The 20,891-nt window shown below is 40.2% G+C and overlaps 2 protein-coding genes across 2 annotated transcripts in view; both read right to left on the bottom strand.

The window, feature by feature from the left end:
* LOC139469001 (uncharacterized) overlaps positions 1-5,789 on the bottom strand; it is a 65,480-nt gene extending 59,691 nt beyond the window's left edge. The window contains exons 1-2 of the mRNA XM_071251136.1: positions 5,583-5,789; positions 5,428-5,499 (exon numbers count right to left, since the gene is read on the bottom strand). Of these exons, the coding sequence (XP_071107237.1) occupies positions 5,428-5,499; positions 5,583-5,789 (279 nt within the window). The remainder of the gene's footprint in view (positions 1-5,427; positions 5,500-5,582) is intronic.
* A 4,332-nt stretch (positions 5,790-10,121) lies between these two features.
* Positions 10,122-19,823, bottom strand: LOC139469755 (E3 ubiquitin-protein ligase RING2-A-like). The gene is made up of 3 exons (XM_071252038.1): positions 18,983-19,823; positions 17,867-17,929; positions 10,122-17,393 (listed from the first exon to the last, which is right to left on the bottom strand). Exons 1-3 carry the CDS (start codon positions 19,815-19,817, stop codon positions 17,203-17,205), a joined length of 1,089 nt encoding a protein of 362 aa, XP_071108139.1. The 5' UTR covers positions 19,818-19,823; the 3' UTR covers positions 10,122-17,202.
* Positions 19,824-20,891: the final 1,068 nt, after the last annotated feature.

The following is a 20,891-nucleotide window of genomic DNA, read 5'->3' as shown; positions in this document are numbered from 1 at the left end:
ACTCGAAATTTCGAGAAAATAATTGAAATTTAGATTTTAAAAAATTATATAATTATGCCACCAAAGTGGCTTTCGTAGTTGTTTTGTCTTATTGGAGAAAAACGGATTTCTCGTTGGATCGGGATTCAGATTCCTTTACTGATATCTGTATGGACTACAGGTTGCACATTGTACAATAATCTGAGAATAATTGTTACGTTGGAAGTAATCTGCTTATTCTTTGTTATTGTTCAGGGTACCGATCAACAAAGTGATCTTAGCTCACATGCAACTGTATACTTAAAGCGTCCGGGGCGGTGGGGTAGCCTTGTGGATAAAACGTTCGTTCGTCACGCCGAAAACCTGGTTCAGTTCCCTACATGGGTACATTGTGTGAAACCAATTTCTGGTGTCACTCTCCGTGATCATATTGCTGGGATAGTGCTAGACACGCCGTAAAGCCTCACTCACTCTCTCACACATAGGGTCAACGGTGTTCATTCGATTTTCATTCTCCCTGGGCAGTATGCAACGGAAGGTAGGTGATTAGCAGAGTGAGTGAGTGAGTGAGTTTGGTTTAACGCCGCTTTTAACAGTATTCCAGTTATATCGTAGCGTGTCAGCTTAATGTGGGAGGAAAGCCCAAAGTGATGCAGGTCTCAGACGTTTACCACTTCGGTGAAACCCACGAGCACGGGTATGGTGCTGACAAACCTAGAAACATAATCGGGGCGAACCGGGATTCGAACCCATAATCATAGGTTTCTGGCGTGCCCAAGGGACGCAACTCTGCACAGCGAATCGCGGCGCCTTAGACGACTGGGCCACCCGTGCCCCCGGTGATTAGCAGACCGGGTACCGGGTACCCATTCCCTGCCGGGTGTACATGTGCAACAGTGTAGGACAGAGCCGAAGTCCTAGAAAGGGAGCATGCTGCCAAATGCGGTCACCCATCCAACTACTCTCCGTCAGCGACGTTGCTTACTTCACCTGATTTGTGAACCAACAGATGCATGATACAGTGTTTGAAAAAGTCAAAGACAGTCATCAATTCCATGGCTTGAAAGAACCTCAATCAGTTAATCATATACTTTGAGAAATTGTTGACTTAATCGATTATACGTTATATAAGATATGTATCTGAATAATTTCGATCTGCACGTATTTGACAGTACATGCATATCTATCAATATAATACGGGCAATTTATCATTCTAATCTGATAACCATTTAGTTGCTTCTGAAATTATATGAATAGAACACGCTTGTATATTTCTAAAGCCAAATGTCGGTGTAATTGACAACACCTGTATGATATAGACATCTTAACCTGTTAATGCGGTTTATGGGCAACCCTGAATTGGGGGCTGCGAAGTTCAAAATTAATGACACAAACAGTCATGCATATTGATTATATCGGACCAAGAGTTTAGATATGACACTGATGTTTATTCACAGCATGACCCCCTGACAAAATAAAACAACCTTTGCAAGACCCAACAAGTATTCGAAATACCGAACAACATTAACACCGGCTCCGTTCTATAACACTCTAAATGCTATGGCTTGATGCACATTGCTCAACGTAGAGGCGCAATAAAAAAGTTACCACCTAACAAAGTAAGTGAGCGGTTATCAGTAAAGTAAATATATGTTCCGATTGACATCATAAAGGAAAAGCACTAAAAGCGGCCTTCTCATTGTTCAAATGGACAAATTATTACAATATTTACCAATTCTTCAACCAGCATGTCTCCTGTTAACTTTCTAAACGCCATCCTATGTTGGAACTATTCTACATGGCGTCCGCGTACTGTCATCGTGAATATTACTGTTGTGGAAATATGGTTTAAGAAGAAGTATAAATGTTTATTTATCAGTATTCGCGTCTGAGCGCCCCTATTATCTAGCTGTTTGAGAAGCAAGTTCAAAAGTTACAGTTTACAAATGTACCTAACCGTAACCACTCTACATAACTTGACTTATGTAAGACGTCGACCAGATTTACCAAGCAATCACATGCCGGAACAACAGTCTACTTGAGTGGTCTGTGATAATGGAACAGGTTTGGAGGCAATATATGTATTTCCCTGGCTTTATCACAAGCAATAACACCGACTCTTGATGAGACAGCACGCGTGTAGTAATATCGTCTACTCGACGGATACAGTTATTAGAAAAGGGCGAGTGAAATGCAATACTTTATCGACTCAAATAGTTGCGTTCTCGTTAAAGTTAAAACACAAAATAAGAATCAGCATTACAGTAAACTACGGTTATAACGAACTCAAAGGGGCCACTAATTTTAGTTCGTTATAACCGTAGTTCGTTATAAGCATATATACAGCATAACTACAGCAAATAGTCCGGACAAAAAAGTAAGTTCGTTATATCCGTCAGTTTGTTATAAGCGTGTTCGTTATGAACGTAGTTTACTGTACAGCAAGCATGATCATACACATTCAAAACATTTTAAAAATACGTAATTATTACGTTAAAAGCAAAGAAAGATAAATTGGAGGCCATCTTGGTAAAATGACGGACATCTTGGATTTCGATGGTTAACGTCTTTTACCTCATAGGTTGAACGCATTTTCCGACCATACACATTTCTATGCTTGTATCATAATTGTATGTTACAGTCCCCAGATTGTACCACGTTTGTACTGGCTTCGAGGTGAAATAGTCTTACTCACATGCCATACATGCTTAATGTTGACTTTGTTTTTGAAAGGATATCACGAGAAGGCAAGACAATTTCACACAATGTATGCGGCCCATCTGTCTGACAGTGTAATGCCAGACTTCTTGAACACATAAACGGTACAATATGCATATAAACGCCACAAGATATACTTTTCAAATTTGACTCAGTTTGAATGAAAAAAATCATGTCGAGAAGGAATACAATTGTTGGTGTTGACGTAGTGATATCGTCTCAACGCAGAGAAACCCTTGACCACCTTGAGACCACACACACACACACACACACACACACACATACATACATACATACATACATATACGTAACTGACATACAATGTAAATCAAGCCTATATGTATAACGTTCTAAGGAGCATCACATTGAGTACTTCATACATTATGATATTTGTTTTACCAAATTCTTGGATTGGAACTCAGAACACATACCTTGCTACCAGATTCTTGTGACGACTCAGACTGTTGGTGTGCTAGCGCTCGTCTGTGTTCCAACCGACGACGGAACCGAACCATGGTTCTTACACATGTTCTCAAAGCTTTGATGGTCATGCTCGTTCTATATCAATACCTAAAGAACTTTTAACTTTATATTTCACAGCGAGTGCAGTCGGTTGTATTGGCCGTGGTGAAAAAAGTCTATTCTTCATTATTCATTCTGACATAGATAAATCTATAACTTCCTGTGTATCTAAGTATATATTGTCATATCCAACAAGTCAGAATTTGAAATCACGAGGGTACAAATGGAGTCAGAATACCGAGCCACAGTCATAAGAAACAGTCATAAGAAATCTCAACGGTTTTTTAAACCAAAGATGTATATTCCATGCGGAAAACAATACGATTAATGCAATTCCAACATTTGAGCAGAACGTTAATGCACGACACCGTGAACGTTCGTCGGTGCTTAAGTTCCTCGATTCCTAAGGTTTCTTGTAAATAATCCAACCACACATGAATTCTCAGCACCTCTCCTGGTGAAAGATCTTCTAGAATCAGAGGTTCCAGCTCATCTGTTCAATGTCTGTACCTTGTCTGATAATCAAACCAAGACCGAACGTTTTGTACTGCCATTAATCAATGTCTTTTACGAGGCGTCGATCACAATATCTGCATACAAATTGCTGTTTAGTTGCTTATGGCTTGGGCTATCAGCACCAAGAAACCATTTTACCCTCACTGAGTTTATAAACCACCCCAAACCTAGTCCCGCATAAGCCTAATCGATATTGCTAATAATTGGCGTTAGGACATTATTTGAAAAAAAAGTCAAGAAAAACAGTCAAGTGGAATATAGCGCCAATTTCCCATCGTTTCGTGTATCAATAAAGTTCAACAAGCCCTTATCACATTATCTATGGTGGTAATATAATAGTCAATATTCCTGATGGTGTATAGGATTTGCAGCCTTCAGATCACGATACAATACAGTACAAAAATACAGGACAAAGGAGATCACCCTGCCTTACACCGAGAAGAGCTAACTATAATGAATATATCGGATCTCAGTCACCAGCCCATTATACCAAGCATTGCACTTTGGATGTTCTATAATTTCAGTATATAATATACAGTATATTAAACAGTGGATGCCTGTAGAGGTTGGTTCGGGGTAATGATTCTCGGTTGACTTGTCGGTATTCAATAACAACAGTGTGATCATTTTCAATCTATTCCTCCTGTTGACGAGGCTATAAGCGCGTTATTAATGGGGTTTATTTGCATTTACAGGGGACTATATTCCGGCTGGCGAGGTGATACGTGAACACTGGACTGAGTTGTGTGGCGGGCTGCAAGAATATGATGGTCAATGCTCTGGTCAATGCTCTGGTCAATATTACTGAGCCGATCAGAGTAGGTCAACACCAAGTGTTGTAGTCGGTGCGCTTTTCTACTAGAGGATACGATATGTTTTACAAATGTGCTTTTAACTTTGATGTATTTTTATGATGCTTGCAGATATTAAAACTTGTTCTCGTCGCTAAATGGTTGAAATAACGCCGACACGACCTTAAATTGTAACTCACTGACTACCGGATACAATTCATTAAATAAGTAAATAGCTTGAAATCTCGGGGCCTAATGTTATGATACTGTTTAACCTGGTGCATATATAATGTATGCCGACCAGGTTATTTGTTGGTCTTATGTCAGTGTTCTACACTCTGTGTAATGTCAGCGTCCTGTAGTATGTTGGTCTAACGTCAGTGTCCTGCATTCTGTTGTATGTCAGTGTTTTGTATGTTGTCTAATGTCATCGTCCTTTGGTCTGTCTGTTAAATGTCATCGCCAAGTAGCCTGTTGGTCTAACGTCAGTGCCCTGTAGTCAGTTGTATGTCAGTGTTTTGTATGCTGTCTACTGTCATCGCCCTTTGGTCTGTCTCTTAAATGTAGTCTGTTGGTGTAATGAGGATGTTCTGTAGCCTTTTGGTCTGATTACCAAGTGTAAAATGTGTCATGTGCGCCTGTAGTTTGAGGTGTGAATGTGTTACCTGGTATGTTTTATTATATGTTATGTCACCACTGACCGTGATCGGAGACATGGAATAATTCTCTGATCTCACTTAATGTCTGATTTTATTGGCTATTATTACTCCAATACTGTTTTCCTAATTTCCTGAACTGTTGACATGTAAACCCTCCGTCCAAAGAACAAAATCACCTGGACATATCCGTCACAGAAATGTAGCAATGATGGCAACAGTAGCTGCCCCAGTGTTATCCTTACCTTGACAGGTTCAAGGGTAGGTCGCCATCGTTCCCTACTCTCGTGTTTGCCATGCTGCGTAGGCCTGACAGTCTGCAAATTAAAGCATAAGTTTACTTCATAGATAGCACATAGCAGCTCTTTGAAAACATCTACACATGACCAACAATACAAACCTCAGGTGGAACTGATTTCCTTCGCCCAGTGAGACGAGGTTTGATTTGAATCATCTGTTCCAAGATGGCCGCTTCGGCAGCAGACATGCTTCTTTTGTCCCTGGCCCTCCCCACCGCCCGATGGATGATGAGAACATTATCCCTAGGTTTGTTCATCTTCCTGAAGCAAGGAACGCCAGATGTGTCTCTCCGGGACTGAAATGACATTGGTTCAATCAAGTCTTGCCACCAACTACTCCTCGATCAAAGTCTTAAACATATCGCCCTTTAGTTTGAAGGTGTTCAATGTCTATGGTTAGCCCCAATGTAAAGCAACTCATTTCTGTTCTGAAATACTTTGAGTCTCTTCCTATATTCCTCATACTAGTATATCCTAAATTGTCTCCTACATTCCTCAGTCTCTTTGAAACTCTTCCCATCTTCCTCATATATCCTTGAATTTACTTCAGCGTTCCTCATATATCCTTGAATTTACTCCAGCATTCCCCATATATCCTTGAATTTACTTCAGCATTCTTCATATATCCTTTAATTTACTTCAGCATTCTTCATATATCCTTGAATGTTCACCACTATTCCGCTTACATCCTTGAATCACAGACATACATTCTCCCCGTATGAGTGATTATGAAGTAGAAAGAGTATTTTCCAATGAAAGCGTATCCGAGAAGGTTGTCAGAAACTTGATATATTTGACCACCACTGGAAACCGGAAGAATACAACAAGAATAATCAACAGGGCGGTTACAAAATGCACATACACGTTTAGAGTCGGCCTTGCCTACCGACTCTCACAGGAGATATGAGTTGTCATGTCCCGCTACAAGAAATGATACGGTGTAATCTTCAAATATCCCGTCACTTAAAAAATCACCTTCACGAATATTTGCTTAGGCCAATACGTTTCTTAGGGTGACCGGTCAGTGGTCAATCCTGTACAGATCCAACACTAGCTCCACGCGGACAGAAGCACCGATCCATGTGGACACAGGCATGTTATGATCGCTGGTCAGTCGTGGTCAAGGTGAAACTATTGCGCATCTGAAGTCGTTGAGTATTGTTATCTATCTGACAATATCAAATAAATGATAGAGCCACTATGTTCATATATATTAAACCGGGTTAATCTTGATCGATACCGATTAATCTTTTGTTCGCCTCTTATCGTGCTTGATACTATCAAATATGTCGACATGCATGTCTGTATTTCTTGATCAGTTATTAGTGAAATTCATTCGTCAGTTATTGAGTGAGTAAGTGAATGAATGGGTGAGAGAGTATGGTTTTGCGCCGCTTTTAGCAATATTCCAGCAATATCACGGCGGGGGACACCAGAAATGGGCTTCATACATTGTACCCATGTCGGGATTCGAACCCGGGTCTTCAAGCAGCCACACACACGTGCATACACGTCGCTATATGAGCGCAATAATCTTGGACGCGACGTTAAACGCACATCACCTCGGAACTTCTCATGTAAATATTTCTCTGCATCGGGGTTATATATCCATTCGTGATGTGTTTGTTTGGGGATTATATGTCATACCTTCAGGTACAGCCGCGCAGCTGGGAGGTTGGTTGTTTACGCGTCTGTGTATGGGGGGGGGGAGTGAATGAAGGTTGTTTAACGCCGTCTGTCACATCGGAGTGATACAGTTCGTAAGCTTGTTTGTTGTTTAACGCTGCACTATTCTGTCTTACAGACCCTGATACAAATATATATCAAATACAGCCCATGCAAGTCTATAATGTTTGGCAAGTCTAGATCACTGCATTATCTGAAAATGAAGAGAGTCACTGGGATCCTTTATTATATTTTTATTAAGATAACTGAACAACTGTATTTTTCTGTACGATATGTTCATTTCAGAGACTAGATGTTAGTCTAGACGGCGGTCTGTAGATAGTCGAGTCTGGACCTGACAATCCAGTGACGGGCATCGACCCACTCAATTGGGATACGATGACAAACATAAACCAAGTCAACGATCCTGGCCACCCGATCTCGTTAGTCGCCTCTTACGACAAACATTGTCGCCTCTTATTACAAGCATGGGATACTGAATACCTATTCTAACCGTGATCTTCGCGTGTGCTGACAAACCAAGGATCATAATTTGGGTGATTCTGGGGTTCAAACCCAGTCTTACAATAGCAGTCTTATACCATTCTCAATTCCAGCACTGCCCTGTGCACTACTGTGAAACACCAGTGTTAACTATCAAAAGCGTTCTATGGATCACAGTAACAAGAGCTATAAAAGATATATAATCTCATACCACATTAGTCCACTGTAGACAGCGCTGGCTGGGATTGTGGGGCTTCATCACGTGTCTGCCTGCTTGATGTTCTAGCCGATGTTCTAACCGACAGCCTGAGGTGAGGTGAAATGGGGTTTAACGTCGCGTCCAAGATTATTGCGCGTATATGCATGCACGTGTGCGTGTGTGTGGTTACTTGTACTGGTCCGGACTGATGCCGATTTACAGTGCTAGCACACTGAGATACCATGCCACAGTTTAACATGAATACCCCACTCAGACACAGTATAGCGACTCCGAGCCGACCTGTCCTTGTTCTAGCCACTTATTGCAGAGCGCCAGACAGGGTAACAACAAGTACCATCTTTTAACGTCTTTTGGTATGACGCGGCAGGGGGTCGACCTTCTGCTCTCCGGGCGGACGCTCTACCACTAGAACACGGAGGCGCTTTGTACATGACTAATGGCCTCTGGTGGCTCGTGGTTCTGCGTATAGCCACAGGTCATAAAGCAAGCAACGCTGTCGGCGGAGCGAAGGTGGAGGGATGACAGCTATAGGCACAGCATAATTCCTGGGGTTGCTAGGGCTTCGTTCCTGTCCAACACATGAACACATCAGATCTGGTGTCTCCTTAGGCAAGTGACTTTTTTCAAAATTTGCTCACCTTCGCAAATGGGTACCCGGTAGATAATGTGGATGGAAAACCTTCAGGGCGCCTAACTGGCATCTTAAATAATCCCCAACAAGCAGAGAATGCTACAAGTCAATGTACAAGTCTACCTACTTATTATTCTGACAAAAGGGGTCCATGACTTTAATTCCCCATGTTTTGGACAATATTCTCACCTTTGGAAATGTTAGCATCACAGGAACTCGATGATAGGGTATATGTATATAGACAGGTGTGATTTTTTTCTATACGAATATATTATGCTATATCATCGAGTTCCTGTGGTTAGCATAGGTAACTGATATATACGCAATGTTCTCCTTTGCCTTGGAATACTCACTTGATACAGCAATACCATTACTATTATTAACCGCCTCCTTGGTCTAGTGGTAGAGCGTCCACCCAGAGAGCGGAAGGTCAAGGGTTCGATCCCCGGCCGCGTCATACCAAAAGACGTTAAACGATTGTACTTGTTGTTACCCTGTCTCTCGCTCGGCTTACGGGGCTAAATCATGGATTGGTCGGCTCGGGGTCAGTAATCTGTGAGGGGTATTCATGTTAAACCCGCGGCATGGTATCTCAGTGAGCTAGCACTCGTCCGGATCCGCATCAGTCCCGACTAGTACAAGCATCCACACTAACACGCGTACATGTCCGTCGCTACATCAGTGCAATATTCTTGGACGCAACGTTAAACCCAATTTCACCTCACCTCACCTCATTTCTGTTATCAACATGTAATGACACCGGCACATTTTCAGCAGTCTATATCTTATGATATATTTCAGTGCTTCCTTCTTGGGAGGTTGGCAGCAGAATGTGTCCAGGCATTGGACTACCACACTTTATCTGACGGTATGCATATTGTATGTCAGACTGTTAAAGTGAGGGATACCTACTTTGTAAGCCGCTATGACCTTCCTGTAACATATGAAATGTGTCATAACGTATGACATGTACATGTGCGAAACACTATGAAAATTCGTGTGTGTGTGTGCGTGCGTGCGTGCGTGTTTGCGTGGTGTGCATGCGTGTTCGAATCTCATTCGATGTGTTATTCAAGCTATATGACGGCAGTCTGTATGTAAATAATAGAGTCTGGACCAGACAATCCAGTGATAAACATCGTGAGCAACGATCCACGCAATTGGGATCGATGACATGCATCAAACAAGTCAGCGAGCCTGACCACCCGATACCGTTAGTCGCCTCTTACGACAAGCATGGTCGCCTTTATATATGTATGTATAATTATTTTATGTATGTATGTATGATTTTCTATGTATGTATGTTGTTGTCGTTTGTTGTTTAAAGCTGTACTCAGCAATATTCAAGCTATATGATGGCAATCTGTATGTACATAATCGAACATGTCGAGTCTGGACATGTATGTATGTATGTATGTATGTATGTATGTATGTATGTATGTATGTATGTATGTATGTATGTCTTAATTTCATCATCTCTTGTGACAGTGGACCAAGTTGGTGACTTCCGGAGACCCGCCACCTAGTGCCTACGGCCAGCTATCCCAGACATCTGCTCCAGAAAAGACAAGACAACAAGTTGATGATGAGTACACTTTATTTGCATGTTGCTAACTCAGCATACAACACAAAGCACCAAAATTAAACATTCTACACACATAGACATAGCTCCAGATGTCCTGACTATTCCTGTCATATCAAAACATTATAACCCCCGAAAGGCCAGATTCAAAAATAAATATATGGGTTTAATGCACATCATCATATTCCATGGACAAAAAGCCGTTGTTCACAGAATGAATATAGACTTTTCTATCCAGAGTAAACGTCTTAATCGACATTTCAGTTTCCACTGCACAAACAAGGAAATGGGTTCAGATTGTACATGTGCTAAAATGTGTTTTGATGTGTTAGCTCTTGGTATTTGAGAATATGTTTACGAAAACAACATCCTACTATCAAGACATCAGACATTTTTAACATGTTGCAAATGGCAGTATTAAGTCACTTCGACTTTCATGTTCAAATTTCACAGAGGAACTTGTCATTATGATCTGAGGTCTAGCAAGTTTGATTCAATCAAATTATTACCCTTTTAGTCAGCTAAATCAAATCCTATGATGTATATCAGAAAATCAAAGCCATAATTACATGGATGCAGTCAGTGTGTCAGTTTCACACACTAATCACAACATCTACACTGAGAGTAGGAACACTGTAGTCTTGCAGTTAAAGGCAGTACATGACATAGCTGGCAGGGTTTTACCCCACACACAAATGTGTGTCCAATACGCCCATATGTTGAAATTGGACGTAGAAAGAGGATATACTGCATTCCAAGGGATGCACAATAACATTCATTGTACCTACAGCACATCAAGAGCAGTTATGGGTGTCTTGTTTTTCAACCATCACACATACCAGTGTCCATGTGATCATTGATTCATTCCAGGCTCTAAAGTAGTTATCAAAGCGCACAGTACACTACACCATTTCATTACTTTACAGGACCCTCATATTGACTGCAAGGACTGTTAAATATTTTTGACTGTGGTAGGGCTGGGACAGGTAACTCGGTACTTGGGCGGGGTGGGCACTGAGCACGACCCGGGTACTCAACGAACTACCCGGACCTGTGGTTAGTCACATGATATATTGTTTCATGACAAAAGTTCACTTTACTACATTGTTACACAAATCACTCACGTTCGCATTTCTTCATGACTATGATCGCATTACTTCTGACTTATATATGTTTGAATAAAGATAAAACTTCATTCAACTTCAGTGTATATGCATGACCAGATCGTTTTATACGTGTATCTAAATACATACATCTACATACTACTGTCAAATGATTCCCAATCGGACATTTTGTACTTATATTTTGAAACCAACAGCGGGTACCCGGGTAGGGTCAGGTAATAGAGGTGTGGGTACCCAGTAGTAAATTTGGACTCGTCCCAGCCCTAGATTGTGGGTACCCTGGACCCCAGCCTTTGTAAGTGAAGGTAAAACCCTACATGTATGTGTGTAGTGTACACTGACACCACAGCTGGACTATAGAGGCAGTGAGCAATAGTAAGACCTTCAATACTTCACCATGGTCATTAAACATTCATAATCACTTTGATTTAGCAAAGAGAACCCAGAGCACCTGGGGCTTGTGGTTTGATGTTTGAGCACCTTACCACAGCCCTAGCCTGCGGCTGCGATGAACTAAAATTAAGACTTTCATGCAAAATCAATTTCATTTTAGATAAGTAAATATGTAATTGGCTCCTCTATAAGAGCTAAAAATTATTTCAATTTTCAGTTCTATCAATTTACATGAGCAAATGAATAAAATATCATTGTCTCTTTTTATAACTGATTCAACAAACTAGATAATAATTTATTCCCTATAAACTGACTAATATTGAAGGCTGCAACAACATCATGAGATTCTTAGAATACATTGTTGGCAGAGAGCAAACAGGTGACACGATCACAGCTTCAATGAAACATTGTGGTCAGCACTGATACACAGGGCAGGTGATATGTTAGAGGGAGATAACTCTGTTAGAAAGGTCTCCATCCAACTGCACCACATCTGACCCTCACTAAACTATCTACAAAGCACTATTGACGGTCACTGCACCATACATTGAACAAAGAAGGGCCACACTTTTTATATTTCTCTGTTTAAGGATAGACAAAATGCATCCAAAAGACAAAAAATAAACGGATGCAATTCAAATTTGATTGCCTACACTATTTACAAAAGAGTCAAATAAAATAAACAACTTCAAAATGTAACAGAAACTAATAATTAAAAATTCTAAATATTAATTTATCAAAAGCATAGCATAGTTGCTGGTCACTGCAAACGTCAAATACAGTGAGTGAGTTTGGAATTACACCGCTTTTAGCAACATTCCAGCAACATCACGGTGAGTGACGCAAGAAATGAGCTTCACACATAGTACACACGTGGGAAACTGACAGGTCTTTGGTATGATGATCAAACGCTTTAACCACTAGCCTACCACACATCAATATGGACATGAGAGTCTTCTCGCTACTGTGCATATATAGTACTGTATAGTAACTCTACTCTACTACTCAACATTTTCTCCAAATTTAACCAACCTTCCTATACATGTAAAATGTCATGTAAAAAAAGAAAAAGAAAAAAATTAAAAAAACAAAACATTGTAATAATTAATTTCAAAACACCCAAGTCATATTTTGCAAAAAACTCCATAAACCTATAAAGAAATTATATAAAAGTGTGGCCTTGTGTATGTAAATAATATATACACTGATAAACTCCAAGAAAGAGTCACATAAATGCACAGAAATACATATCTGAGTGTGTTGCATGTGTTCATCATCACGAACAACAAAACATACATTTTCCATGTTTTCCGGTATTAAAAAAGTCAACTTTGGTAACAAACTTAAGATCATTAATTAATCATAGATCTACAACAATCTGGTTTTATCCGTCTTATACCTTCTTGCCCAAGTTCCAATTTTAACTATTACGAAAAGTGATAGATGTACATAAATCACTATCTCTCCATACTGAAATGGTCGCTACCAATACACTACATACCCTTAAAAACATATAAATAGGGTAGACATAACTAGTTTGATACTTAGAGTATTTCCTAGAGTAACCAGAAAATCAAACATTGTTTCTTGTTGCTTTACTTTTTTGACAAATATTCCAAACAATGTCTTATTTTAATTCAATGTTGTAGTTTTTAAACACAAGAAACTTGCTAACTTCCATGACAACCCTTATGATCTGTTTTTCGTCAACATGCCAATATAATGCCAGCAACACTTCACAGGTTTGTATACAGCACTTTCTTCCATCAACCATGAATACAAACACCTGCTAAGCCATGACTCATGTTCATTTTTAGGCAGGTATTGAAATAAGACTGCGTTAACTCACAGAAATAAAGTTAAGCAACGTCGGTCGCAGAGAATCCTTGGATGGATGATCGCGTTTTGGCTGCTTGAGTTTCTAGGGCTTCGGTCCTGCCCCATGCTGAAGCAACTGTGGCACATGTGGCGTCTCCTTGGGCAGGTGACTTTGTTTGAAATATGCCTCTGTTCACTCAGCAGTGAATGGGTACCCAGTAAGATGAGATTGCAATGTGGTAGTTAACCTTCTCGTGCCTAACAGGCAGCTTGGGTTGTATACTCCCCAGGGAGCTGAAAATGATTGTTGAGTGCACATTGATCCAGTGACCAGGGTAATAATAACGCTTTGAGCCTGCCCCTGAATGGGGGGGGATATGTGCGCAATATAAAAAGCATATAATTATTATATATGAGCCCTATTCCATGAAAGAAAATTGTACGGTTGCCTGATAATGAAGCGATGTGTAGATGGCTGCAAGGCTATGTTCTCCTATGTTGCATGAGAACTATTGCTGCTGTAATCGGAGCACTCACTGGTCTGTCACTCTCTGGTTCTTCTCTCGCTGGAACCAGGCCAAGGCTCGACTCGAAATAGTGACTACACTGCACAAGTGCTGTATGTTTTCATGAGCGAGTGAGTGAGTTGGTTTTAACGCCACTTTGAACAGTATTCCAATATATCATAGCATGTCTACTTAATGTGGGAGGAAATCCCCACATGATCCAGGTGCCAGACATTTGCCACTTCGGTGAAACTCACGAGCACGGGTATGACACTGACAAACCTAGAAACATAATCGGGGCGAACCAGGATTCGAACCCCCAAACATATCTTTCTGGCATGCAAAGGGTGGAACTCTGCAGAGCAAACTGCGGCGCCTTTGACAACCCGGCCACTAATGCACCCAAATAAAACAGGGAAACCTTGACAGAGCTCCAGATAAGCTGCGTATCTTTGTAAAATACGCATCAGAGATGCAGAAATACACAGTAAAATAAAATCCAAGCGTATCAAATACGCAACAAACATTACAGATACGCTACAAAAATAAAACTTGTGCGTAACATCAAAATATTGTGAAGTAACCCTGCGTATTCGATTAGCAAATCAGCAACTTATTTTGAAATTATAAACAGGCATTCCATCAACCTTGCCAAACTCCACGATGACAGTTACATCATAATCATTTGCCATCACATTTTCTTGTGGACGTATGGTGGTATGTTTGAGTCCTATAAAGCTTTCGAACCCACATGACACCAGTTAGCAGGGACTAGATGAATAGTGTTTTTAAATATTTAACTTAAATACCCACATGTGTAAAAACTAGTGGGTAACAGAAATTTGAATCCCCATATAGAATTACTGATACCTAATGATATTAAAATGCATGGGTAAAATACCCACAACACCAAAAGCTTATCTGGAGCTCTGCTTGACTTTAATTATCAAGGGACACAACTCTGCACAGCAAAATGCAGCGCCTCAGACAAATGGTCCACCAGTGCATGTATTCAACAGTGATGGACAGTAATGTATACAAAGCCATAAAGCATCAACAAGGACATAATGCATCTGCTCCTATTCTAACTCAGTCCTGTAGTTGCACTGATAATCCAAGTAACACATTCAAGCATCCAACTATTTCCACATTAAACCTGGAAGACTAAAGTCTGTACATCTGTAGAAGTGATATCATTAAATACTGTTTTTTATGCATGGATGATTTGTGAATTAAATGCAGTGTGACATTTCGGCAGTGAAATCTGCTAACATGAAGACAGTCACTCAGACTAGATGATTTGTATTTCTCATACAAGTTCTAATTTCTGAATCACACATGTTACATGTTCAATGAAGTCTGTACTAATATGCAGGTATTTTGAGCTTTTGGAAAACAAAGGCAATTCTGTGATTTGAGAGTCTTGAATCATCGTAAATATGGCAGTTATTCATGTTGATTCATCAATCATCACAGGCGAGTTGTTCTAAAGGATCAACGGTTCTGCTTAGAGATATGGAAAGAAGCAAGCCTAATTATACACTGACATCCTTCAGAGAAGTTATGAGTTTGTAGGGTCCACTATCAGTCAAAGGGGCATAACCCTTCCATCTCAATTAAAACCTTGAAACACCATTTTGTAGAGAACTTACAATTAGAGAACCAATATAAGATGTTCTTGTACAATAAACGGGACAATTACAGGAATGATAAAAAATACATACTTCAAGTATGAAATAAAGTCATATGTACACAGTTCAATGACATGACTACTCCGGTCAAGTCATGGGGGACAAGTCACCAGCATGATAATCATCACATGATAAGCAGACCAACCAAATAATGCCAAATATTCTTCCGTCTTTCCTTTCAACTGTTCTATTTTCCAAATATCATTCCCAAAATACAATGCCGACATCAGAAAGGAAATAAATCATGTATTTCATGACAATCAAGTTTTATATGATAATTAAATCACATCATATTTTCTGACCAGGCTCCCATTTAATAGCAAAATTGTATCAAAGTATGGCACCATTTCCAGTGCGAGATGTTCCCAAGTCTTCATTTTGGGGCAGGGCCGCCAGGCCAAGAGTCTCCAGACTAATAGGGTCTCTGCACTAAGGGAGTGATTGAGTATGGTTTTACGCCGCTTTTAGCAATATTCCAGCAATATCATGGCAGGGGACACCAGAAATGGGCTTCACACATTGTACCCATGCCGAGAATCGAACCCGGGTCTTCAGCGTGACGAGCAAATGCTTTAACCAATAGGCTACCTGACGACCCCCAGCACTAATGGAACAGCACTGAATATTAGGGGAAACCTTAATCACAGCTTCAAGTTTGTTTTACGTATCAAGACCAAAGTGCCTTTCTGGTACTTAGTTGAAAGTATGTTCAGGTGAACTACTCGGGAATTCCATTCTTACTGTGACCAAGGTTGAAATTATGTACTGAAATACATCTTTGAAAACTGTTACATATCATCATTTACCAAAACAATACTTGAAATCCAAAAATAGCTCACAAAACAATATGAAACTCAGGCCTGATATGGCTTCTTTATCATGTGGGTTGATATTGAGTGCCTCATCTTATAAACAGACATGAAAACTGTAAATCAAGACAATTTCAGCGTGCTACCTCAACTTCTGGTCCTCTTGCACAGAGATTTGGTCATACTGCTCGAGTACTGTACATCTGTGTACATGAATGTATGGAAATACACAGTGTTAGTACGAAGGTATGCTGTGCGAGTGGATTTAGTATCACACCTGTGTCTGTATTTAAATGTAACAGTGAATGAGTGAGTTGGATTTAACACAGCTTTTAACAGGATTCCAGTAAAATCTAGGCATGTTAGCTTAATGTGGGAGGAACGCCCCAAGTGATGCAGGTGCCAGACATTTACAACCTTGGACAAACCCACAAGCACAGGTATGGTGCAGACAAACCTAGAACATAATCGGGGCGAACAAGGATACGAACCCACAATCACAGGTTTCTAGCATGCCCAAGGGCAGGACTCAGCAAATCACTGCCATTTGACGACTGGGCCACCAATGCACCCAACTATAACAGGGAACCATGGACTTGAATTATCAACAAATACGGCTCTAATACGGCTCTAAAGTGGCTCTGCAAATTGATCGATAGCATGTGATGATTACAAACTTGTAGTACACTTCATCATTAGACAGTGTGAATAGTGATGAAAATGATAATGCTCTTTACATGTACTCAACATGACAAAACGTTTCATAAACATGAGTCTTTCATTTCTCTCCGTTCTTCTTCATGGAATTTTCAGCCCCTTTTCGCTGCTGCAGATAAAACATCTCTAAGGGCCGATTCACACGCCAGTACTTTTCATTGACCTGCTCCAGTGTCATACAGCCACTGAGGACAGCAAAGTTTCCGGGAGATATTGCGATGTATATGGCGTACTGCTTTTCTTCTGCAGGACCTGAAAAAAGAAAACTGAAACTATAGATTTATTAAACTTGTTTTAGGAGCCTCAGGATTGATAATTATTGAGACACGGTGATGCATCAGCCTTTGACACTCTTGTAAAAATACTTGTTCTGGCATGTCCAAGATGAATGTTTTAGGTCATATTTGTCATGGTGAATTTTCTTTCAGAAAATGTTACCCGATTCAGATTTAAGGTCAGTAAAGACTAACAAAGGCTTGCTTACGCTGGTCAAGTTGTGAGTTTCTACACCAAAATATTGCTGTAAAGCAGTGTAACAAATGAATACATTGTCACCCATATATCTATCTTATTGTCTTCATAAAAATCACATTTCGCATGTCTGGACAATAACGTGACCAAATCTTAAATTTTGCATCCTTGCAAAGAACACCCTGTCTTTCATGGTCTATTCTGAAAACTGCTTACAGGTTAATACGTTCAAGCGGTGTAAATATGAGTCTTACCATTTTCTGCATTCTGGGCTTCTAGAGACAGACGGATAGCAAGATACTTGGACAAATGATCAACTGTAACAGAAAATACATTTAGCATGTTTAGTTCATAAACAAACACATTTGCAATAAATGTAGGGCAAAAGTACACTGTGAAATATGTCTGTGTGTCATTACTTTGTTGTTGATCTAAGCAATTGGGATATGATGACATGCATTAACCAAGTCAGCGAGCCTGACAACACGATCCTGTTTGTCAACACTTTTGACAAGCATGTGTTGCTGAGGTTCAATTCTATCCCTGGTAGTAGTATTGATCCTATCAATTATATGATCACAAAAGTCATCTTGTATATCCTAACAAATGTTCATTCTGAAATGAAATATTTCCAAACTACAGACCACTCTGATCATGTTTTAAGCTTATCACAAGGTAACAATTATTTAACAGTTTTGTGCATGTTGTGAGCAGCCTATTCATAGGCATTATCAGGATCCAGCTGTGCGAAGCTGTCTTGGTGCTCAGATGATTGACACTCTTATACTTTAACACAGACTTACTTTTGTAAGTGGGACAAGTTCTTAATTGAATTTGAAACTAACGAAAGTTCTGGAGATTCTACGGCTGTGTCAGTTGTGCAAAATAAACAGGAATTTCAAACAAATTCAAATACAAGTAATATTAACATACCGTATTCGACATAATAAGCGCCCAGGGTGCTCTCAAAATTAGAAATAGGGGGCTCTTAATAGAACATAATTTTGGTGAGATTAAAACAGAGTTGAAAGATCATAAATCTCGTGGTTTATGCTGATAGCCTGAAATGATACAATAGAAAAGTCTGTGCGTATTATACGCGACAGATATACTTTCCAGAATCTAACTGCCCATAATTAAGGGTGCATAAGACACACCAGTGTGTATTTCACACAAATAAGTAAGTCTTGTGTACATCGATCAATCGGAAGAGGTGCTAATTGGGATTGTTCACTAGCCAATATATTAGCAAATATCGCTATGGGCACTTATTAGAGCGGGCGGTATACGAATACGGTAACAATGTTATGTTAGGGCTTTTCTCGAGACTAATCTTAATCTTAAAAGAAAGCCCGTTTTCATGACCATACCAGTGGCATTGGCAGTAGTTTTGATGTATCTGGTGTGCTCGGCAATATCCATATCTCCATCTACATCTTGAGGATGTGGTTTAAACACAAGTTCGATATCGCTAACACTGGGTTCCGGCACTATCATATCAGGGCTGGGTTGGCCTTGTTCTGACACACTGCCAATACTCCCTGTCTCTGCAGTGTCTATGCCCAGATTGCCCAACCCAATACCAAGGGGTGGTTCACTCAATGAATTTTCACAACTTGACTCATCCGAATAGGTCTTCACTTTCTTTCTTGGTGTCGTCTCATTTGATGTTGTTCCACATGTTGGTGTACTAGCCCCATCTAACTGACGACTCAAATCGCCCTCGGATGCATGTTTTCGGACTCTCTGGGCCCTGTTCATTGCTTGTTGGCGTAAACCTTCCTCAATGCTGCTCGTCAATGCTGCAGTGCTGTGCGTTTTATTCAACTTGGCCAACACTCGCTCTTGATGGGCCTCGTACTCATCCCTGCTTGGGTAGATTTTGGAGATCAGTGCATCGAAATTCGGATCTGGACGCAGAGAACGTTTGGAAACAAGCTTCTTACGACAAGTTGGGCATTCTTTATTTCCACTTCTTAAAGCTGTTATGATGCAGTCTTGGCAGAAACGATGTAAACACTCTTTGGTTGTCATCGTCGTTTTCAACATATCCAGACATATTGGACACATAAGTTCACTGTGTAAGCTTCTAGGGGAAACGGCGATTTCTGTGTTGTCGGTAATTGCCTCCTGGGGCGTCCTATGCAGTTCATATAAGCTCAATTCCCAGGTTTTATTGGGAGCGTGAGCAACTTCGTTCGCCATTTTGGACAGTTGCGCTCCAACTATTGTTATCGGGGTCGTCTCATAATTGATTATAGTAATATTGAGATTATCTCCCCTTGTTCCATTCACTTCTTTCCACTGACCCGTTTACTGACACTGAAATAGATATTTTGTTCTCTGAGTCAACCTTACACAGATGCTTTTCGTCAAGAATTGTGACAAAACTATGGTTATGACAGAACGTCAAATACACAACCATATTTCCAGAGTTCGAATCCCGAACGGGACTCAACCCAAAAAAGTACGAGCATCTGTACTTTACTAAGAAAGTGTTATCCCATATATAACATTTGTTACATTTGACACCTTTCTAAATGGCATTGTGTGTTTATATTTCCAGAGTTAGTTAGTAAGTGAGTATGGTTTTACACTGCTGTGATCAATATGCCCACAATATCACGGACAGTAAAACGAACGTTTTAACCACAAGGCTATTTCGACAGAAATGGGACATATGGGGAATCAAACCCGGGCCCTTGGCGAGACGAACGAACGTTTTAACCACAAGGCTACCTCGCCGAGCCATATTTCCAGAAAAGTAATGCCACGGCGTTGGTTCATATTCTACGAGGATAGTGTCTACGTCCCAGGTTAAAGTCAAACGACATGCCGTGTTTCAACTGTATAATTTACAGTGAAAACACAGTTCCTCAAACTTATAGACAACCCGGGTACCGAATGTCCATATAGTCTAGACTACTGACTACGAACCTTGGCTCGTTCGACAACGCGATCTTAGGCGCTGCGATTGTTAAAATATGTTAAATAATTGGCGTTACGGTCGTATGGAGTAAATTAACTTAAACCTCCCAAGTACACTTATTTAATAACAGTGAACACGTAAAATATTTATTTTGAAAAAATATCCGTAAACCAAACAGTGAAAAACAAGTGATTGTTACACCTACTTACAAGCTATTTGCCGATGACTCCTAACGCTCAAGAATGATCACGCCAGCAATGGGGTGATGACGTTTAATCCCTGGCAACAGCTCAGAGACTACAATACACTAATCAGCTTAATTAGTCATATTGTCGTTAACATCCTGACTG

The sequence above is a fragment of the Haliotis cracherodii genome, unplaced genomic scaffold (assembly GCF_022045235.1).
Source record: "Haliotis cracherodii isolate W230 unplaced genomic scaffold, xgHalCrac1.p SCAF_2, whole genome shotgun sequence".
NCBI lineage: Eukaryota > Metazoa > Mollusca > Gastropoda > Lepetellida > Haliotidae > Haliotis > Haliotis cracherodii.
This window is presented reverse-complemented; position numbering and strand designations above follow the sequence as displayed.